Raw genomic sequence first — 24,777 nt, forward strand, 5'->3', positions numbered from 1 at the left:
TAGACATGAAAGACTTCCGGCTTGGAAAGCTTTACTGGTCAGTGTTGTCAATATAGGCAGTTGGTTGATGCTATGATTTAACATGCCTTCCTTCGGCCAATTGAAAAGTTCATCATAGACTGTGATAAATATAAGTGTTTTAGCATCACTCTTCTTAATAATCTAACCAAGAATTTTGTTTCTGTTTGTGCAGCAACATATCATAGTTGCAAGTCCCTAGACATCTAGGTAACTCCAGGACTGCATTCTCTATCTAGAATTCTTCTAACTGGCAAGATAATTTCAAGACAAACACAATGCTGGAACTATGGCCAGGAGCCAGTATTTTCTGTTGCAGCAATGATCTCCTGAAACATCTGAAACACCCTTGACAGCAGACTCACCCACTTCCCTGTCAACATTGAAGAATCGATTAAAATAGAGATTTTCCATAAGGCTTTCTCTAATGTATGAATATCATCAGGACATTTTTGTTGTTGTTTCAAACCTTGAAAAACCTTTGATTCTAAAATATACCATAGATGTTTAAATGCAGTATCTCAGCCCTGTTATTCTGGGTGTTATTTGTTCCTCATCCTGGAGTTATACAGTAAATTTTCGCTATAAACTGCAGTGATTTAGTTACTGAAATTAGTATACGCAGGACAAGCAGACCAACTGACCAACAGATTTAAGCTGTAGCATTCAAGGCCATTCCACATTCAGCATTTGTGTTGAATCTGGAATGGTATCATGCTGATGAGTTCACACAAAGTCATCCTCCTTAGCCAGCTAAGCTGATTATCTTTCAGCTTGGCTGCATGCAGTTTAATTTTAAACATTTGAAACACAAATTTGTGTCTTGCGATTTGTGATGGTAAAGCCGCATGGACCTTGGGGGCAGGTCTTTTTCTCATAACAAGAACTTTTGCATCACCCAGCTGAACTTTCATAGCTGGGTAGTAGATTTCATAGCAAATGTGTTAGACATCTGAGCTAAGTTGTTCTAATGAGCATTACAATCCCTATACAAAAACAACAAAAGCTACCAAGCATGATTTCCCCATTTTTATATAGCATGACTTACTTATTCCACTATGAGCCTCTGGGCTCCAAACCATTGCTTTCTCTCTCCACAAATATATTGACAGTGACTACATATTGAAATCTATTACCATGGTTGCCATTTTTGGAAAAAGTACCTATCTGGGGGGGAAGATTATGCCATCATTACAACTTTCAGGGGAAATTTGTACGCAAGAAATATGATGTCTTGACCATCAAAAAACATTTGCATCATACCAACAACTCAATTTGTTTTGTTGCGAAATGTACAGAAACACTTAGCTAGCTTCAAAATAGTTTGGAGAGGCTGGAGAAATGAAACAATATTGTGTAAAATGTTTTCACCATTTAAGAGATAGTTACTGCATCTTTCTTGCTATTGGAGTCTTGTTCCTTGAAGACATTGGCCTATATTATCAAGATGATTCAAATTCCTTCTTGGCTTGCCTCTACTAATAACCCTCCTAATGACTGTCCTCTTCTCAGTTAAACACACCAATAGCAATTGTGTTTGGGTCAACAAGAATGAAGTAGGACTTCCGCCTTGGCTGAAATGTGTAGCAAATGGTGTGAGAAGAAAAATTATAAGAAACCCAATGAAATAAAGTTAGCAAGCATTAGCTATATTTGTTTTTCACCATTTTTGCCTTTAAGATTAAAGACTTTATGCTGTTCAAAATACTTCTGATTACTGAAACAAAGAGAAAAAGGTATTCTGATTGCATAATTGGATTTCTGTGTCATCCATCTTATTAGACATTGTAGTATCTAATGTTAAAGTCTCCTACGCTAGATGCACATGTAACTATTATATTGTCAATTGAGTCATCTAGATATTTGAAGTTCAGCTTACCTCTATTCAGAAAGCATTTAATACTATATCTTTTTTGTATCTCATTCTAAGGAATCTACAATTAATGATGGACTGATATGGACCTAGCTGACCATGCAACTGAAGTTCAGAACAATTAGACCGTAAGGGAAAATAAGTCTTTCTCCAGTCTTTTCAGAGTTCATGCGGCCAAGTTCTGAAGTGAGTCAACACTGATATGAATGTGCACTAGATCAGATTAAAAACTTTACTTGGATTCAAACAAATATAGCTTCCCTTTTTACACATTATCTAGTTGAATGTGTGGAGTCTAGAGAAAAGAATGCTGTGTGCATAGCCTACATTCTCAACTGTTTTAGCACTAACTATTTCAGGTGCCAACCTGAAACAGATTGTTTAAGAAGCTGCATTGGAGCCTAATGTGCAATTTGGTGTTTTGTTCATCATGATAAAGCCCTGAAATTTTCGTGTTTTCCTGAAAGTAAGACCCTGTCTTATATTTTTTTGAACCCTGAAATAAGCGCATGGCCTTATTGCCATGAGCTCAAAAGCCCGATTGGGCTTATTATCAGGGGATGCCTTATTTTCGGGGAAACACGATATAACCAGAATCTGAAGAACTTCAGCCATTCTACCTTTTCAAAGTCCTTCCTCTGGGTTCTAACATCCCCAGTAGTACATTGGCTAGGACCATGAAGGAAAGTCTTTTACAGGGCTGGGTGAGCTCCCCTGCTCATCTTTTTGGCCTTCCAGAACTTAGCAAAAAAAGAACAATCCAAACATTTTCCAAAATGACTTGGATGGCTGTTTTCATTTTAAAAAACACATACCTTACTACTGTACCACTACTATTAATGTTTGTGATGATATACTGTGCTCCTTTTAAATAAGTGTTTCAATATTTCAAAGATTTCTGGAATTATTTCAATTGCTAATGTATAGTTTTATTATTACTGGCTTTCACCTTAACGTTTTTTATTTTCAGAAGACATAAGAATATAATAAATGGATTGAGTCACTTCTATGAATGGCAGCTTGCAAAGCAGACTCAAAAAGGGCAATCAATAGCTTTTGAGCCACACACTGTATTTGGTTGCAAAATGTACAGCCAATCAAGTCCCTGTCCATTTCCTGGCCAGCAAGAAACTGATTTAAATTAATTAAAGAATAACTTATTTTAAATATGCCCAAGCCTCATTTTTAAAGCATTGATAATGTATACCTTATTCACATATTTCTGGTGGAAAGGACAAGATTACTGTATATTACATAAATGGAAAGAAAGGAACCTATCTTAAATCAGGAATAAACAATCAGGTGCATCTATAAGCATCAACATTTCCACAGTAACCTCCCTAGGCAATTTCAGGCTCTCTGTCCACCTTTTTTTTTTTAAGCATGTTTTTTATTTTAAAAATTAAACGAGAAGCTTGCATGTGGCAAAGCAGAGTCAGCAATCCACACAGACCCTATAGGTGTTCTGAGAACTAAAAATGGTAACTGTATCGTTTACTAACCTATATACTTGCTAAGGAGACCAACAACATAAGGAAAGATAGGGAACAAATGTTGACAACCACAGTGAATGAACATTTTATTTCCTAAAGACCATTACTTTGTGCTCCTAAATTTCTAACACCCAAAAAGATTATTTACCCCTGTACTAAAGCAATCCTGTACTTCAGTAGTAGGTTTCAATTTAGTTTGTTATCGGTTCGCTCGTGTGTGTGACGCTACTGGGCATGCGCAGAAGCGTCTGGGTGGGTGGGTGGAGCCTTCCGCCGCCACCACTACTCATTTGCCCAATCCGGAGCGAACCGGTAGCAACCCACCACTGCTGTGCTTACTAAACTGACCTGGTCAATTTGGGACTCTTAACAGCTGTATCAGCAACGTCTTATGCCTTAGCCATATTTGCTTTCTATCTGTTCCCTTCTCTTTGTATATATTTAGTACACAATAATTGGGACACAATTAACAAAAGTACATCCCATTCCATGTTATAAAGTTTATCTTTAAATGGTATTGATTTATTAATCTAGAAATGTACTCATTTTGTATCCCTCCATTTTGCTTCCTGCCTAATGTAAATGGCCTCTGAAAGGAAATGCTGCACTGAAATGAACTGATACAGGAAAAATGGGGTCACCAAGGAAAGGACACTCAGTTGTGCTTAATGGGCCCATGATAAACCATGCATTTCTTTAAAGAGAAAAACATTTAGGTTTGGGAGCCACAGGACCTCATCTTTTCATCTTAATTTACCTCCCAGATCAATATGTGAATGTCTTGATTAAAGAGAAGATGGTTCATAGGAAAAAATGCTGCTGTTTTAAAAGAAATATCCATGCCTCATGCATAACATTACTCTTAAACTCCCCTGGGCTTCAATAATTTATCTCCTCTGTTTATTTTACCTACATCAAAATCAAATCCACCATCAAAGATATTTGCATCCTTTCTGCTTATATAGTATCACAGCCAAATGAAAGAATGACTGTGCATTCTTTGTCTTATCCATTTCTGCTACATCTCAACAACTTTTCTTTTCTAAAGCATTCTCTAAATATATCTTGCAGCTTATGCTTCCATCTGCCACTACAAAAGCCTTGTTTCCCCAGTCCAGAAAAATTCAGAATTGTTATAACTTTAGTATTCCATCTCTGTCTTGACTTGACTTATAATGACATCCTGCAAGCTTTGAAGAGATCTCTTGACAAGGCATTTTTCCACCTGGGAAACTGGACTACTTGCAGATTCTTTCTCTTTCTGACTGCAAGAGTCATAGATAAAGTTCCTGAGAACAAAGAGATGGCAGCCATATTCACTCCCAAGTTCTTAATTATTGCACCTATTGAAACAATTGCAGCTCAATGGTGAAATACACATTGCTATGAATTTAGCAATTTTTCAGTGGGAAAAAAAGTCATATTTAGTTCCAACCAGCCAATCAGTTGAGTGTATTAGATACAATGACAACAGTCCAGTTCCTAGAACATTTCCAAAAAACATTGATCTACTAATCAGCATTTAATGTTGATTACAACAAATCCACTAATTTGGGATCATTTTTGCAACCCTATTTTCATGGGAAAATATGCATGTATGAAAATACAATATACATTTTAAAAATCAGTATGAATATTACTAGAGTTTCTTTTTAACGAACTTTTACAAAACAAGGTTAAATTGTAGCTAATAAAATATGAAATCCAGAAAATGCAAATATGACATTGTCAATTATCTCTCCTATAATACCGCTGTTTTCTTTGGGGATATATGATCCCTTAACAGCAATTAGGACCAGAGGACAAAGCAGATTTTAGGATCAAACCAAAGAGAGGGTTACATAGGGACACTTGAACAAAATTGTACTAAGATAGGATGCCCTCTTGTCACCTTTATGCCTGCCTACACTCCTTCTAGAATGCTAGAAGCTACAAAGAACATTGATTGGATATTGTTGACATCATTTTCATCATCATATACTGATATCTTATTTTCATTATTTGAAACTCAAACATTTAGATCACTTTTGCTCACAAGGTACATACTTTAAGCCACCTGATGTTCCTCAGCATCCGTCAATATTCAACAAAGGAAAACAGTGGGCTTATTTTGTGAACATAGAGTTCAACTCTAAAAGGAAGCCAGGTGTGCAACCTGCTTCAATCTCTGGAGGCAAGCCTCTGGCATTATCAAAGCATGCCACTACAAAATACTAAATTCTAAGAATGTCAACTTTCCACATATATTACCCACAGGTGAGATATTCTGTTCCACCATCAAATAGATACTCTTAGTAAATATACCAGGGTTGGGATAAAATATGCTACATCAAGTCAATGAGAACAAATATACCCAAACATATATATGTCATCCCTCTTGCACTGCAATTATTCTGGTATTGAGAAAAGAGAATTCTACATATAGTAGTGTCCAAAATTATGGAAACCTTTTGAGAAAAGTGTATTTTCTAAAACTAGCTAATAATGCCACTTTTTGGCGGGGAATAGTACCATAATATTATATATCAATGGAAAGATAATTTAATCAAGAATGTAATGCAATAACTTTTATGAAGGATTTGCTATTAGAATAGCAGTTATACCGTAGTATAAAGAAGAAATGTGAAACACGTAGAAAAAAAGAGATATACAAAAATTATCACCATAGAAAAAACAAGATATGCAAAAATTATCACGTCAGTTATTACTTAGTAGGGTAACTTTTAGCATGAATTACGGCCTTACAATGTCTTCCATAGAGTGAAACAAGTCTTTTAGTTCTGCAGCTGTTATAATGTGAAACCAAGATTGAATGATTGCTTCTATTAACTGGGTTTTATTGCTGGGCCGTTGACTAACAAGTTTCTTAGTCGGTGTTATTAGCCATCAAACCTCAAAAATACACTTTTCCCAAAAGGTTTCCATAATTTTGGCCACTACTGTACATACTTTTCAATGTGAATATTGCTCCTCGGTCAAATTTGGAATCTTAGCTGCTTCCTTATAACATGTCATGATCCTATATTGCTATAACAAGTACGTGGATACCAGCAAGCAATTGAGAAGGACCTTTAATCAAGGCTGATGTTGTTTTTGCCTCCCTGATTATCATTTGACTTTTTAAATTTAGATATTATATTTATATTGAAATTACAGCATAACATTTGGAAATACTACTTCAAATGTTTGAAAAAATGAGTTGCCCATTAGGAAGACTAATGGCAGAGGCCATGTTGGTTTGTTCTTTGGTTGTTAGAATTTTTACCTCAGCTGCCTACATATTGCTATGGCTTTTATTATTACTGGCATATGGTGTTGTTAAAACACCGAGAATTATGAATTTGAGATGGGAAGACTTATAAATTGAAATAAATAAACATAAGAATAAATATAAATATAAAGAATGAATGAATAAATAAATATAAACCACATAGCAGAGGCTTGGATGAGAACCTAATAGCATGAAGGTGATTATACTTTTTATTATATTTGGCTTTATTTTGAAAATATAAGTAACTAGGTTTCCAGACTCAAGAGGACTTTCTTCCCCTTAAACAGACAGAGAGGGATGGAGGGAAGGAGGAGAGAAAGAACATCCACCTATAGCAATTTGGGATTTACATGCTTAATGTACCACATTTTGTTATAGCTCTTAGCTATAATGTTAAAAATAAATAATCACCCAAAATGCCATTTATTTCATTTATTTCAACAGCTCAGAGGTAGTAAAACCCTAATTTTAATCTACTTAGAATCCCTCTGGAACACTAATGAGATACTATATCATTTTTTTTTTCTATTTTATTCTCTGTGTTTCATACTAAACAGGGTTATTTCTAAGAAGCACCCCTTGTTATCGTAGAGCATAAAACAGTAATAATAAATACTGTTCACTTGCAAAAGGGCAACACCATTTTACTGAATCACAGCACTGATCTTTTACATTTTATAATCCTATGGAGTTTCCTTCCGCTTTGTAATTCATTTCCAATGAATTACACTATTTTAAAAATAGAAAGGTTTGCTATAATATGAAGCAGCTAGTCAATGTCCTTCTAACATCTGGAAATGCTGCCAGAATAGAACTGGTGGTTTAGTAAAACAGGCAATTCTCTGAAGCTTTTGGAACAATTTAGCTGTTCTTTCTTTCTTTCTTTCTTTCTTTCTTTCTTTCTTTCTTTCTTTCTTTCTTTCTTTCTTTCTTTCTTTTATTTATTGGTTCGATTTATATGCCGCCCTTCTCCGGAGACTCAGGGCAGCTTACAACGCTTTAAGCAATAGCCTTCATACTTTTGTATGTACCTGCTTAGTAGGGCTTTCGCCCCACCCCCACCCCCAAGTGGTGTTCTTTTTTATACAAAGTCATCTTACTGCCCCCACAATTCGGGTCCTCATTTTACCTGCCTCGGAAGGATGGAAGGCTGAGTCAACCTTGAGCCTGGTGAGATTTGAACTTGCAGTAATTGCAGGCAGCTGGTGTTACTTAACAGCACTTTAGTCTGCTGCGCCACCAAGGCTCTTAATTAATTAATTAATCAATTAATTAATTTTATTAATTTTATTTTATTAGATTTTATCACCTCTTCCTCATATTTCCTCATATTTAAAAACTAAAAGTGACCAGACTTGAATTGTTTAATTTGCAAATTTACAATTTTTTGCCATTGTGAAATGGCATCAACAATTGGCAAAAGAAAGCTCATGACCATGATTGGAAAGATGTGGAAGAGGCCTTCATTCTGCAGTGGATATACGGCTAGAATGATGAATTTGCCGTAGAAATCAAGGGGTTATGAAGGATTTGGATGTTAAAAAAAAGGAAGCAGAACTGTTACTTCCTGGCTTTACCCAGACTTCTCATGAGCCCTGTACTTCTCTTCTCCCAACATTTTCTTCTGATGAGGGAGAAAATCTCTGATGGGTATGTGGTGGTGGTGGGGTATTGTGGTGGATTAAAATGTGATGGAGAATTTGTGTCACTTTAGTAGAGCTGTCTTGTAGAGCAAAGAGGTACATTCCTGCTTATGCAAGGTAGCTTTGAAAATTAAATTTAAATAATGTATAGTTAATAACAGGATAAAAATCACTGAGACGGTATGCAGGCAGCCCCAGAGAAATGAAATAACTATATTAATTCTCTTTCCCCACCCCTCCATTCTGGGGGGGGGGGAAATCTACAAGTGGATACCGAATTATGTAGGCTGCAGTTATGAAGAGGTGGGGAAATCAAGTCTAATTAATAGCACTTTGGTTATATGAGTGAGTTGAAGAGAGCACTTGCAGTCCTTTCTGCTCTTTTGCTCAACTGTTTCTCTTGGCGTGTTTGTCAACCTTTGTTTATGTTCCATACAGCAAGAAAATAAACTCTCTTACACTCTGTACTTCCCAAAATGAACTGTAGAAGTACTCCCAAGCTCCTGTACAACAGCATGGAGGATCGAGTGGAACCAGTGAGACAACTGTGCACTACTGTATTTCACATCTTTCCAAATCCTATTTCCTGATGTTAAAATGACACTATGACTCATCCCCTCAAGATGAGTTTGAAAATAGCTGTATGGCTGTACTTTCTACTGACTTTTGGTTGCTACTGCAATAAAAACAAGATAAAGTACAGTTCATTATTGATTACGAAAAAGTTGAAGCCATTATATACAAAACAGGAAGGACATTTAAAATTACTAGCATTACAAACAAGCCAGTACAAAAAGTGGGATGATAAGCTTACAAATAAGCTCTGAAGTACTATATTATTATAGAGTCATGTATGAATGCACCACTGGTCAAACTAATCAGGTTATTGTGTTGATTTGTCCTCTTTTAAGAGCTGGTTTCGAGATTTACATGGAAAGCTTATTTGCATGTCCCACTATTATGAAATCATTTTTGGAAAAAATATGACAGATTTGGCTGCTTCTAAACTCCTTTTTGAGATCAGGCTAAGCCATCTTTTCATTGACAAGCAAGGGTGTTTTTATTAATAGTTTCTGGTGTAGAAACTGACTTATGGATTTTAATCTGCTTAGTGCTTTTATTTATTTAATCTAGCAAATGCTGTTAGGCATTAAATTAATTTGAAATAGATCACGTTTAAACTTCAGTTATAATGTCTTTTAATTATATTGTTATTATTTTGCCTATATTTTATTCTAAGGTTGATTAAATATTTTTTTAATGGGAATGCATGTTATAAATGTAGCAAGCTTCTCATTGTTAATTTTTCTAAAAAAAATTTCTCATAGGATCAATATTATGCTGAATCTCTAACAATTTTTTACAGTTTTCTATAAAATAATTCATACACCATAATAGAAAGAACTAAACAACAATTGATAGAATTAAAAAATAATTAATAAGAGAAGGTGCAGTTCAGGCAAATACTAAGAATTCTCACTTGTCTTGATGTAGTACCACTATTATCATTTTAAAGCAATGGAAGGCTGAGTAAATATCTAGAAGAGAAACTTACCTCTTCCCACTGATGGATATATCTTATTAATCTTGAAAGTCGTAGCAAACGTAGCAGACTGAGGATTTTTGTGAACCTCACAATACGAAGTGCTCTAGCTGTTTTATAGACTTCTGAGTCCATTCCTTTTTCTACAATAAGAAAGATATAATCCACTGGTATGGATGAGATGAAGTCAACCACAAACCAGCTCTTTAAATAATTCATCTTGATTACTTTGGGGTCTAGTATTATTTCAGAGCTATCCTCATTAACCGTGCCAGTTCTAAAGTTCATAATCAAGTCCAACAGAAACACAGTATCCGATGCTACGTTGAAAATAATCCATGGTGTGGTTGTCTGTTCTGTGAAGAATGTGATACCAACAGGTATTATTACAAGATTTCCAACCATCATGATAAGCATGATTAAGTCCCAGTAAAACCTAAGAGAAATAGAGAATGCAATTGTTAATCAAAGCAACATGTAAATGGCCACTTATTGTCTTCTGTTCATATGTTTTGTGGAGAGAGCTTTAAAACGGAAAGAAACTAGATTGCACTCAATATTTGCTTCATCAAATATACAAAACAGAAATTGAAATCACCCCTTCCCAATTATTCATGTGTCTATGATTCCAGGTCATATCTTCAAAATAACGTTTTCCCCCAGAGGTTTGATGGTACATTTTTCTGAGAGTCAATTTTCATTGGTATCTTCAACAGAAATATTTCCCGTTCACCAAACACTAACTTGAATAACATTAATTTGTTTGGAACTAAACCTTTAAAATATTTTTTTCATTGTAATTACGTTGAAAGCATTGATAAGTGCAAGAAAATATTTTTCTAAAAGAAAAAATCTGAATGCCTAAACCTTCAGAAGCAAAATAAAGGCTTCAGATAGCAATCAGGAGCATTAGTATTAAAATAGTAAGCTATGAGAGAAGCATTACATTTTTAAAGTTTACTGTTTTTTTTAAAAAAAACTTCTAGAAAAACTGGAATTTAAAAGGGCAGTAGAATATTGGGATCTGCTCTGTTTTATTCACAATAAAGTATATAATATGAGTGTCAACAAATGATTCGCCTGGTTAATCAATCTGGGCTTAGAATTGAGCTGATTTAGTTTTGGAATTTCACAGAATTATAGTCCAAATCAAAAAGTTGAAAAAAAAGTTCCATAAGAAGTGTCAAATCATTTCCACGTTATTATCAAGAAAGTTGGATGGACCATCAATGAATCACTTGTAGGCAACCTTGGCTCAAAAGAGTAGCAATACCCCTTAGACTCATATACTGCACTCTCTAAGACAGGGGTCTCCAACCTTGGCAACTTTAAGACTTGTGGACTTCAACTCCCAGAGTTCCTCAGCCAGCAAAGCTTGAAGTCCACAAGTCTTAAAGTTGCCAAGGTTGGAGACCCCTGCTCTAAGAAGTTTACAGAATCAGCATATTGCCCCCAACAATCTGGGTTCTCATTTTATTGACCTTGGAAGGATGGAAGGCTGAGTCAACCTTGAGTCGGTCAGAACTGAATTCCTGGCAGTGGGCAGTCAGCCTGCAATTCTGCATTCTAACCACTGTGCCACAACAGCGCAATAAAGAAGCTTTATTCCATGGGAGAACTGCACAAATAGCATCTATCAAAGCAATAGAATCAGATTCCATTTTGTTTTTATTCTGCTACATAAATATATTCATGTATCTGGCTAAAGTAGCTAAGGTTACAATCCTTTTCCCACTAACCTAATCAGCTTCACTGAACTGCATGAAATGTATTATTGAGTAAGTACATGTCCTGGAAAAGGAATAAAGTTCTCTTCGCACCTTCTCTGAAGTGGTGCTTGTTTTTTGACCTTATTTTTGTATTAGTGTAGAACAGTAGCCCTCTGTTTCAAAAGGCCATGGAATAAACTTCTCTGTTGTTGACTTTTACTTTATAGGTAGTTTCTGAATAATTATGATTTAGGTCCCTTACATCCAGTGGTGGGATTCAAATAATTTAACAACCGGTTCCCTGCCCTAATGACCGGATGGGTGGGCGTGGCTATGGTAGGCATGACAGGCAGCACTCGGCCTCCTGCACCCCCCTGGGAGCAAAAATGGGACGCGGGGGGATGCGCTGCCCCCGCGCCCCATTTTGGGCCTATGAGGTCTCCCTGAAGCCTCCTGGGAGCAATAATGGGCCATGGGGGGCACACCCCACTCCCCCACGCACCCCATTTTGGGCCTAGAAGGCCTCCCTGCACTTACCTGGGAGCCAAATGGGGCACGTGGGGACTCCTGGAAGGGGCAGGGTGGGGAGGGGTGGAGCAATTTAACTACCAGTTTGGCCAAACCGGCTGAATCCCACCACTGCTTACATCACTTATTGCTGCCCTATTGTGCAATGTTTGTAACGGATTTAATTTTCTTCCTCAAGCAAGTAATATTTTCAAATAATTTTATTAAGATTAAAATTCAAAAACTTTTACTTTTACTTTTTAAAAATTATCACCATCTCTACAATCAATACACTCTTCTTCCCATAACTCATCTCTTAAGTCTTAACTAAACCTTAAGGCCTTATCATTCATTCCTAGTCAGCAAACATCTATTAAGGGCTATCAGAAATCACTACATAAGTATTTTAACCTTGATCAAATAAGTCAATTCTGTACACTTTACACACTTTTGTACACTGTACACACTTTTAACAAGTTTTAATCCCTTAAAATAATGATCTTGGGCTTGATTTATTTTGTTCTTCTCTTTCTCTCCTCCCAGAAAATCTTCTAAAGGACATTTAAAATTACTATTATTACAAACAAGCCAATACAAAAAGTGGGATGATGCTATCATTACCAATAAGCTCTGAAGTACTATATTATTATAGAGTCATGTATGAATGCACCATTGGTCAAACTAATCAAGTTATTATGTTGATTTGTCCTCTGTAAGAATTGGTTTTAAGATCGACATGGAAAGCTTATTTGCATTATCTCCAGCAAATCTTCCAAAGTTTTTACAGATCTCTTTTGAAAATTCAGTAAGAAGAATTATACAAATCACTCTTATGAATTAATACTTGCATGCCCTTTTCAAATATCAAGACTTTGATTACCCTGTTTCCCCCAGAATAGTTTCATTTTTATATCCAGTGTGTTATCTTTTTGCATATCAGGGAGAAAGCAGTAGTGTTTGTGTATATGCATGTTTGTGAAATAAAGGTAGATGCTCTAGCTTGATAAAAATATAAACCCACCTTGCTACTTTAAATGAATTCAAATCTCCAGGAACAATTGGATTACAGCTAAGCACTAGAAGGACCACTTGTCTAAAGTGACACCAGTACTGCTGACTGCAATCTTTGAAATCTCTTACAATATGACAGCCCTATTGGACTTCTGATGAGAAGGTTGAGGAAAAAGTGAAGACAGGAGCATATGCAGTAGTAACAATAGTTTTGCTACATGTGATTACAGCAGTTGTGAAGCCACTCCATTCTGGTTGAAGCAGATCCGGTAAGCAGATCTTTGACTCTGAAGTCCAGCCAGCTAGACCTAATCACAGGCATTGATAAGGATTCTGTCAACGTTCCAACTGATGAACCCAACCAAAGCAAGCATGGCCGAGATGATCCAATCTCTTAATGCAAAACTTTATTGAGTACATCATTTTGGCACAGATGAGGGCAAAACCAGATCTGGCTGATTCCCACGCAAACCCAAATAATCAAAGTATAGATTCCCCCTCCCCCTATTAGACCAGGTCACATTGTCCAATTGAGTCTCATTGTATTGTTATGAGAAAGTCTTTCGTTCTGGCAAACACCTGCCAAAGTGTCCTTGGTTCTCACAGCTGTCGTCTTGATATCTGGAGCCTACATTCCATCTCCCCTTTCCTCCCCCCTGCTTCATTGGCAAGTGAGAAACAATAATGGTTGCAACAGCAAAAGCGCACTTCGAAACTTGACAGATTCCACAACAGACAGAATTCTGTGGATGATTGCCAAGAAGCAATCTTAAAAATAAACAACAACAAAGAAAAACCCAATGTTGAAGAGTAAACTATCACCGCTGTGTATTGGGTAGAGACGTCTGATTTATTGGCCCCCGTCTCTGAGAACAAATTATTTTGAGGCGTCAACTTTGATGTGTATATCCCGTTGTGCTCTGGATTCAACCTTAGCATGTGTCCTGTCTTTTCCTTTGAGTTTGTCATTTGCTGATTGGATTCAGGGTTTCAACCTGTGCCAAGTCTGTGATTATGTTTACAGCTGTTATCCGATTATGCTGACAAAAGGGGCCCTTTTCCTGTAGGAAGGTTCTGCCTGAGCTTTGCCTATCACTAGGCTGTAGCACAGGGATGAAATTCAGCAGGTTCTGACAGGTTCTAGAGAACCGGTAGCGGAAATTTTGAGTAGTTCGGAGAACCGGCAAACACCACCTCTGGCTGGCCCCAAAGTGGGGTGGGAAAGGACATTTTGCAATATCCTTCCCCAAGGAGTGGAGTGGGAATGGAGATTTTGCAATATCCTTCCCCTGCCACGCCCACCAAGCCATGCCCACCAAGCCACGTCCACAGAACCGGCAGTAAAAAATTTTGAATTTGAATTTCACCACTCCTGTGGCAGATATTCAGCTTGCCGTCTCGTGGACTAATAGACAGAAGTGTCAGTACCAAAAATAGAAAACTGATGAGGTACCAAAAAATTGAATAAGAGTGACATAGGTCTCCTCTTCATAGCCTTCATATTCAAGACACAGAAGAAAGAAAACTTGGGAAACACTATAAGATAGACGATAGACGAGAAACAATGAGAGACGAGAGACGATAGATGATAGACAAGAGACAAGACGATAGATGATAGACAATAGATGATAGGTGGGTGGGTGGGTGGATGGAATACACACACCTGTACACATGCACCTACCAGGATGCTTATGGTCAAGCAACAAGCCATTTACCAGGAATTACACTGATTTGTCCCGAAAAATTATGTCAAAATATCTTTTTTTACAATCAGAGACTAATTTAACAGATCAAAGATGCTATAGATGTAATGTATTTAAATTTGACCACAGCTGGAACCAGATTTTCCATTGCTAAGCAAGACAGTTGTTAATGAGTTATCTCATTAAAACCTTTTCTGTTGCTGTTGTTAAGTGAATCACTGCAGTTCTTAAGTGTATCATGCAGTCTTTAAGCAAATTCGGTTTCCTCCATTGACTTTGTTTGTCGGAAGCCATCTGGGGAGGTCACAAATAGCGATCACACAATCCCAGGATTATAATTGCCAAATGCCTGAATTTTGATCAAGTGACTATGGGAATGCTGGGACAGTTGTAAGTGCAAGGAATGGTCATAAATCACATTTTTCAGTGTTGTTAAACTTCAAACAATTGTTAGAGGAATGGTTTAAGACAAGGACTACCTGCAATCTATAGCAGATATTGGAGTTCAGTGAATTTGCAATTGGTTGAATAACTGCACTCTGCAGCTGATTCCTTAAAAACCTGAAGAGATGTGCTTCACAGTATTCAGCATTTCTTTGACTGTTATTGGGCGACTGTCTATTCTATACAGTTTTGGCGATCAAAATTTTAAAAGGCATGATAAAGCTAAAGCAGTATCAGACTGGAAGAGAATCTGGAAACCAAGACTTCTGAAAAATGGTTCAAAGAGCTGGGCATATATAGCTTGCAAAAAATATCAGGCAATCTATAAAGAACCTAACATTTTGTCACGTGAGAGTTTGGGGATCTGTTTTGCACTGAAGCTGACAAGCACTAACATGTTGTACTTAAAAGGAAGGAGATTCAACCTAAGTATGAAGAACCTTTCTCATGACAGGAAATGTTAAGCATTGGAGCCATTTTCTTAAACCTGTGATATGTTCCTCACGGGTAAAAGTAAAAGCTTTTCCTCACAGAAAAGTAAAAGCTTTTCAAATGAGGGTTGGATGGCCACTTTTTAGTGATAGGTTTGTGGCACACTATATGAGGTAACTTGAAGGACTAGATAATTTATGAAGTTCCTTTCAACTCGTACATTCTTAGTCTATAATTCATTCCTTGTAGTGACAAAATTACACAGATTAAAAGACACTCCGTATGATATTTTACATACTTCTTGCAAAATTGTTGATTTGCTCAGCAGAACTGCAAACACACACTTCTTGGTTACGTTGGTGAAAAGTTTTGTAGTTTTTTAATTGACCAAGTTTCGGTAGTTTTTGTGATGTAGGATACATGAAGAGTTACAAAACCTATTCAGGTTCTGTTCTTTCTTCCTATCAATGATTGACAAATGGAATGAATTTGTCATTGCGCCACAGAATTACCTTATTATCCCATGTCATATTTGAAGGGTTAGATGGCATTTTTCTCAGCCTTCCTGTCATAACCTATTAAGGTGTCGACATTAAAACAGAAATTCCTGCTGTTAACCATGGACTTTATGGTAGACAAAAACAATTCATTCTTGGACATCCTCAAATAAGTGCAAGTCTCAAATATGGTACAATATTTGAGAAAGAATGGACAATGTATATCACATATATTGTACAAATAAGGCAAGTTTCTTATTTTGCAAAACAGATATCTGTTTTGTATATGTAGCATCCCCCCCCCACAATATACAGAAAAATTATATGTAGTGTTTACTATAAATGTGATATGTAGAAATTTAATTTTCATTATATATCATAATATCATTATATTTGTATAATCATGATTTGGCAGTATATCAGAGCTACTGGAGATGATTCTCATCCTTAGAAAACACAATGTAGATATACTAACATGGGGATCTGATAAGCAAACCTGAGGGTGATTGGTGGCTTGAGGGAACTCCGTGTTTCTTTTAACTTTTTAACATCTTCATTTTAACCTTATTTTAATTCTGCTTTTCTTATGTTTTTAACTATGTGTGTCTTAATTTAAACCACCCAGATTCACTAAGATGAGATGGGCAGTGTAGAAATTTGATAAATGAATAAGCAAATAATTCATGAAGTAGGGCCATGTTATTTTACTTTAAATATTCTTGTCCCGTTTTTGTGTATTTAAGATAAGTAAGTTAGTTAAGATAATTCGGAATCAACAAATAAAACAAATATTATAACCTAAAGTCATACATAAAGCATCAGGGAAAATATAAAAATTATAAATTGTGGGGGAGGAACACAGGGATGCCAAACTGGTAAAATATTTGGTTGTCTAAGACAACAAACAATGGAGACAGAAACAATGAAACTTCTGCAATGAAATAAAATCCATAAAAATTTAGAAGAATATTTCAACCATGTGTTTATAGATATGATGTTAATAACAACAGGCTACCCTCTAAAACTTTTTGGAGTTTACCAGTCATCCTTATCATTTTATTATTATTGTTCCTCACACAGCCAGATGTTCAGACTGGATTTGGCATTTTTGTCCACCTATCAAGTCCTTCCCAAGGACCTCGGACAGTCAAATGTTGATGTTAAAGGTATCATCAGAAGATGTAAGAGTGTTCCATGTAAAGCTGCCTTTTGCAATTGACTAATGCTAATTTTGTCAATGCTGATGGTATTCAAGTGGTGCTCAAGTTGTCTTGATATTGAACCCAAGGTGTCTATTACTGTTGGTACCAGTGGTGAAATCCAAATTTTTTTTACTACTGGTTCTGTGGGCGTGGCTCGACGGGCATGTTGTGGCATGGTGGGCGTGGCGTGGTGGGCATGGCAGTGGAAGAATACTGCAAAATCCCCATTTCCTCCCCACTCCAGGGGAGAGGATGTTGGAAAATCTCCATTCCCACCCCACTCTGGGGCCAGCCAGAGGTGGTATTTGCCAGTTCTCTGAACTGCTCAAAATTTCTGCTACCGGTTCTCCAAAACCTGTCAGAACCTACTGGATTTCACCGCTGGTTGGTACTATTTTTGCTTTCTTTTGCCTCATTTTATTTCTGTTTTCAGGTCTTGGCATTTTATTGTCTTTCTCTTCTATTCTCTTTCATCGTGGTTGCTGCTGTTGCTTTAGTTTTAAATTTTTAAGTGAATAGAAAGCTGCAAAAGTAAAGCATTATCCTCAAGCATAACCTGTAACCTCTTTGAATTCCACACTGACCCTAAAGACTTTGTAGAACTTAAATACGATAGCAGTTTGTAGTTGAGGAAGTGCCTACTGCCCGGATAAAAGATAAAGGCAAGCTAATAGGCAAGAACCTGAAAGTAAAAAAATATGCAGTTTGAATATCTCTGTTACAATTCTTTTAACCCACAAGCACAAATGATGAAAGACATATATTTAAAATAATTTAAAGATATTGATAAATCTAATCTTTTAAAAATCATGAAATCAGTTTTAATAGTAATAGTTGTTGTGCTAGAACAGCAACTTAAGCTTTTTTTTTTTTGAGAAAAGTATCCAGACTTGTTCCCATGATATTAGAATACTATTTTTAGCAATATCTAGCACAATTCTGTGCCACAATTCAAGTTATCTGAGCACACCACTTATCTTTCCAAATAATGGGAAGTAACTGTTTTATTTTATTCTGCACTATTCAGAGTCCAATTGAAGGACTGGGGTACACACTGTTGGATTCAGAGAAACTGGAACGCATTCAGAGAACAGCAACAATCAAGGAACTTGACATGACCTTTATCTCTAAAAGGACAGGGGCCCTTTGAGGATATGATAGTAACTCTTTAAATGTTTGAAGATGGCCAAGTTCTCTTTCCCATTATGTCAGAGAGCAGAACATGACTTAATGGCTCTCTGTTATGGAGAGATTCTGATGGAGTATTTTGTATAAAATTCTAAGGACGGTTATGGACCATAACTGATAAATGTTCAGGTGCCTAAACCTGTCTGTATTCTTATAAGCAACACCAACTTTAGGTGCTGGAAAAAGAGTTCCTACTTAAAAAACATTCAAGGACTTTTCAACATCAAGTAATTAATGCTGTCAAGTTCCCTGCAGTGTGAAATGTTACACAACTCCAAGCAGCATTATATTAATTCAGAACAATTCATATTAGTGAAGGTTATAAATGCTTGTGTGTATTTAAAATACCAGTAGCAAAGTTTTCAGATCAGTTTCCTACATAAGCTTTTCCATCCTAGTTCTCTCCAGTTTGAGATGTGCTGGATGGGTTCCAAGTCCCAGATTTCCAGTAAGCCTTTCCCTTACTAAGTATTTCAGAACTTGGCATCACACACATCTGAAAGTGATCAGGTTGGGGAATTCCATCCTATAGTTTCCTTCCTTGCCCAGATCACAATTTTACATTTCAAATCTGAAATATATTAATAAATGAATGTTTTCTTATCACACAAAGGGGAATCACGCAATCATAATAAGGAATACCTGAACAATAATGGTAAGATGCCCTATGGTCTGTGATACAGGTTTTTTTTAAACCTTATGTCAGTAATGTCTTTCCATTATCATCATCCACATTTCATAAAATTTCAAATGAGGCGGATATGCCATAGGATGTTTGCTATTTAAAATTTATTTCATTTTATTATTATTTTTTTATTGAATTTGTATACCACCCTACTCCCGAAGGACTCAGGGCGGTGAACAGCCATAGAATAAAACATATAAATACAAAATTTAAAATAGATTAAAACGAATTAAATAATTTGGCTGAACAAATTTAAAACCCCAATAATTTAAAACCAGATTTAAAATTTCCATTTAAAAAGGGGAAAGACTTAGGTATTTTTGGTATTTGTATCTTCAAAGATAATAGTAGTTTCCCCACCCCACCCCCAAACATAAATTCATTGCTCTGTAAGTATAGTGAGTTATTTTTACAAATACTGAATTTAGGATATTTGTATGGTAAGGGGTATAATGAGCTGCTTGGCTCCAAAAATGAACAACAAAGTAATTATCTCATTCTCAGTTATATCTCTGGTATAACTAAAGACTATCCTACATTCTATATGAGGGACCTCCAACTTTGGCAACTTTAAGACTCCTCCGGGTGCCGTCAGCCAAACAGTGTCGGCTGGCGACCCCTAGGGGGAGAGCCTTCTCTGTGGGGGCACCTACTGTCTGGAATGAGCTCCCCCCAGAGATACGGAGGATTCCGGATCTGCGCACCTTCCGCCGCGCTGTGAAGACTTTTTTATTCCATCAAGAGGGCTTGGCCTAATCTCCTCCCTCTTTTAATATGTAAATTTTAATCTGTTTTTAAATTATTGGGGTGTTTTAATCTGTCTGGGCCAAAATGATTTAATTTGATTTTATCTGGTTTTAAATTTTGTGTATTTATGTATTTTATTGTTTGGCTGTTCACCGCCCTGAGTCCTTCGGGAGTAGGGCGGTATACAAATCAAAAAATAAAATAAAATAAAAATAAAATAAATAAGACTTGTGGACTTCAACTCCCAGAATTCTTCTCTGGGAGTTGAAGTCCACAAGTCTTAAATTGCTAAGGTTGGAGACCCCTGTTCTATAGGCTTCTAAAGATGCCTAGTTGTAAAACAACTGGTGACTTATCAAAGTTCATGGTCACTTATCAAAGCTTATGGTGAAGTTGAGCCGGTTCACTCTTTTGGAGACACTGCACACTTTCAATAGTTCCTAATCTGCATTCAGAGATTCCTTGGAACTGAAATGGTTATAATGAGGTGCCATGAGATTAGGTCAAGCCCTGTCACAGGAAAGTAAAGATTCATGAGGTTGCTAATTAAAATGAATGGGTGTGGAGGATATTTGCATAAAACTGCAAGATGAGCTTATGAACTCAAAACTCATAGGCCACCAAAAGAGTATATTGCTATTTTCACAATTGCTTAATAACACAGATCAGCAGAAATTTTATTTCCAGATATATTTGTTATATTTTATGGCAAACTCTCCTGAGACAATTCATAATAAATCCGCTGTGTATCATTAAATCCCCAAGCCATCTGAAATATTAACATGTTTAGAATATTGTTGTGCAGTAGATTTAAAAAAAAACACACAAAATATTATAAAAAGTAAATCAGTAACAAGGCAGTTTTGACATTTCTTGCTGTGAATCTGTAACAAAACATTCGTGGACTATAACTGCATTACAAATATTTACTGTTTTCTTTTTTCCAGATTGAAAGTTTGTGATAAACAACAGCAGTTCTCTGGGAATCTGTTTAGTCAGAATTTCAGTATCATTCCCTACTGATCAAATTCATATTTGAGTGCATATGGCCTGGCACAACAATTCGAAAACATATAGTTTTCACTCTAGAATTCTGTGTATTACATTTTCCCTTGGCTGTGATTGTCTACTTAAGGAGTTAGAAGAATTCTCATTCTATACCCATGTAAAGACAGATATTTACTTGTACTGAAATGATAACATGAAAAAAATAAACGTTTGGCAAATTTTTCCATGTGGCCAAACACAAATCTTTTTTTCTTTTGTATAAGTGAATCATTGTGGATGATTTCTTCAAATTGGTTTAGGGAAAAATTACTTCTGAATCCAACCTATGGGCAGAAATTATTTCAGAAGACCAGCAACAATTTTTTCTTTACTTCTTCTGTATCTCTAACAGAAACTATAATAGATTCCAAAGCATCTACAGATAGTCCTTGAGTTATAAACACTAATTCAGCAACTATCCAAAGTTACAATAGTACTAAACTAGGGAAATTTACAAGTGGTCGATGAAATTGTGTCTGTTGCAGCATTTCCTTGGTCATGTGATTGCAATACAGGTGTTTAATCTTGCATTTATGATGTTGAAGCGAGCCTTAATCATATCATCACGATTTTTGATATTCCCTTCCCATTGGTAAAACCCATTGGCAAGAAGCCAAAAATCCTTCCCAATCCCACTGTTTTTTCACCTGCCTATCCTAACTTTAATAATAATAATATTAATATTAATATTAATATTTTATTTATATACCGCCCTCCTCCCGAAGGACTCGGGGCGGTGTACAGCCAAAATTAAAACATAAATATACAATATCATAGTTAAAATTAATTAAAATCATTAAATAGTTTTGGACGAATTTTAAAACCCATAGTTAAAACCCAATTTAAAATCATTCAATTAGACAGCCCCTCCTGTCGGAACAGTAGGGTCTTGAGGGCACAGCGAAAGACCCGGAGATCAGAGATGTTACGAATATCCGGGGGCAAATCATTCCAAAGGGCAGAGGCTCCAACAGAGAAGGCTCTCCTCCTGGGTGTCGCCAGCTGGAATAATTTGGCCGATGGCACCCTGAGGAGTCCCTCTCTGTGGGAGCAAACTGGTCGGTGGGAGGCTGTTGGTGGCAGAAGGCGGTCCCATAGATATCCTGGTCCTATGCCATGGAGCGCTTTAAAGCTGGTAACCAACACCTTGAATTGCACTCGGAAGACCACTTGGAGCCAGTGCAGCTCGCGCAGGAGAGGTGTTACATGGGCGTAACGAGGTGCGCCCATAACCACCTGCGCGGCCGCATTCTGGACCAGTTGGAGCCTCCGAGTGCTCTTCAAGGGGAGCCCCATGTAGAGAGCATTACAGTAGTCCAGATGGGAGGTGACGAGGGCGTGAGTGACTGTGCGCAAGGCATCCCAATCCAGAAAGGGACGCAACTGGTGGATCAGGCGAACCTGATAAAAAGCTCCCCTGGCTACGGCCATCATGTGCTCTTCTAAAGACAGCCGTGAGTCCAGGAGGACGCCCAGATTCCGAGCCCTCTCTGTGGGGGTCAGAGATTCACCCCCAATAGTCAGCGATGGCACCAGCTGACTATACCGGGACGCCGGAAGCCACAGCCACTGAGTCTTGGAAGGGTTGAGCTTGAGCCTATTTCTCCCCATCCAGACCCGCACGGCCTCCAGGCAGCGGGACATCACATCAAGGGCATCATTGGGGTGGTTTGGGGTGGAGATGTACAGCTGGGTGTCATCAGCGTACTGGTGGACTCTCACCCCAAAACCACAGATGATCTCACCCAGCGGCTTCACATAAATGTTGAACAGAAGGGGCGAGAGGACCGATCCCTGCGGCACCCCCCAAGCGAGGCGCCTCAAGGTCGACCTCTGCCCCCCTGCCAACACAAACTGCGAGTGGTCAGAGAGGTAGGAGGAGAACCATCGTAACACGGTGCCTCCAATTCCTAATCCCCTCAACCGCAACTTATTAGTACCTACCCACTGCACCTCCTCTTTATCCACCCACAATCCAAAACACCTACCTGTAGAAACCCACCCACACCCTAATGTACCCACCCACACTCTGGAATGCATGCCCACAACACCTGCCAGCCCCCTTGTGGCCAATGTTCCTTAGAAATTAATTTCAGTCTTTCTGTATTTATGAACTCACCAGTGAATTGTATTTATGGTAATCTTACTAGATGTTTACTGCCTGCAAAATCCATTTTTAAAATTTATTTTTCTCCGTTTTGGTTGCTTAATTACTTGCTTGGAAGAGGAGCATAATACAGTGCCTTGTTCAGTTCTAACAATATAAAATATAAAGATGATCAAATATTTCTCAATAAAGGCAAATATTTTTCTATGGAAGGTGATAGTAGAATCTGATTTGCTAAATTATTAAGCAGCATTCATATGCAAAAGAGTACCATTTTTACATCTTACTAAAGTCACAGTTTGTAATGTGATTTTTTTTGCTAGTTGGTAAAGAAGAACTAAAGAAAAGAGAATACAAATAGATCCAGTGCTCACCAGATTAGCTGCAGATTTCAAATGCCCTTGTAGATTAATCTTATCCATGCTTACTTGGCAGTTTGAGTTGACTTGTCTAAATGTAATAGGATTTAACTTTTTACATAAGCATCTGGCCACTCAGTAATATTTTATAAACTACATACTTCCAAAATATTTGTGTGGTTAGAACCAGCTTCCAATTATGCCTTTTGGGAATGGCAAGGTATTTGTGTCTTTCATAAGATGAAAAGCTCTAAAAACCAAGAATCACTAAATTACTGCTGAGCTACTGTTCTAAGATCTCCAGTCTTCTGAAATAAAACACAGAAGTTCTACGAACATTAAATTCTATAAGATACCCCAAAGAATTCCCACTAGATCAGAAACTGTTGTGAGAGCTTTCAACCATCTCTTTCAATCATCCTTAATTCTGGTGAGCCTCCTGGTTTTCTTTTTTCAACTGCAGCATATCAGAGCACTTGAGATAAACCTGGGAGGAGGTTTAGGACATTCAGAGAAACTCTGTGAGCTGAGAGTTATTATTTTAGGAGATAGTATGACCTGGGCCTTCACGCTTAGGTTTATGGTCATTCTACACAGCATAGTAGCACAGCAATTTTATTTTCTTAAGACATCTGTAGGTTTCAGTGTAATGAATAAACTCATCCTCCCTGTGTTGTATAGAGGAATATTAATTTGGGACAGAACAGCCTTTAAAATGAATATAAAACCCAACAAGAAACTGAACATGTGTGTCTCTAGTTGACAGTTTCATAAATATTACACAACAAATGCAGATAGAATGGGGTTTTTTTTGAGAGGTGGATTGATCACAGTGAGATGAACAGTGGCATCCATAGGGGTAAAGGGGAATTCATAATCATGACAAAAGCCCTGTTCCTTTTGTACACTCATTTGTCATTCTGATGCAAACAGGAAGATCCTCCAGTTGTCTTTGAAGGTGTTATACCAGTAGTGAAATCCAATTTTTTACTACCGGTTCTGTGGGCGTGGCTTGGTGGGCATGGTGTGGCTTGGTGGGAGTAGCTTGGTGGGTGTGGCAGGAGAAGGATACTGCAAAATCTCCATTACCACCCCACTCTGGGGCCAGCCAGAGGTGGCATTTGCTGGTTCTCCGAACTGCTCAAAATTTCCGTTACCGGTTCTCCAGAACCTGTCAGAACCTGCTGGATTTCACCCCTGTGTTATACCACCCAGAAAGTCAATCAAACTACTACACATTTGGAACCTAGGAAACCTATTAGAAAAGGTTCAGTTAAGCCCTGTTGCTCCCCCAGGTG

General features: G+C 37.3%; 1 protein-coding gene across 1 annotated transcript in view; it reads right to left on the reverse strand.

Moving 5' to 3' along the window:
• The window catches only part of HCN1 (hyperpolarization activated cyclic nucleotide gated potassium channel 1), a 175,995-nt gene that overhangs the window by 131,430 nt on the left and 19,788 nt on the right, over window positions 1–24,777 (reverse strand). Inside the window, exon 2 of the mRNA XM_034440840.3 lies at window positions 9,854–10,277. Coding sequence (XP_034296731.1) covers window positions 9,854–10,277 — 424 coding nt within the window. The remainder of the gene's footprint in view (window positions 1–9,853; window positions 10,278–24,777) is intronic.

Source organism: Pantherophis guttatus, chromosome 2 (genome assembly GCF_059756535.1).
Source record: "Pantherophis guttatus breed Tessera chromosome 2, ASM5975653v1, whole genome shotgun sequence".
Lineage (NCBI taxonomy): Eukaryota > Metazoa > Chordata > Lepidosauria > Squamata > Colubridae > Pantherophis > Pantherophis guttatus.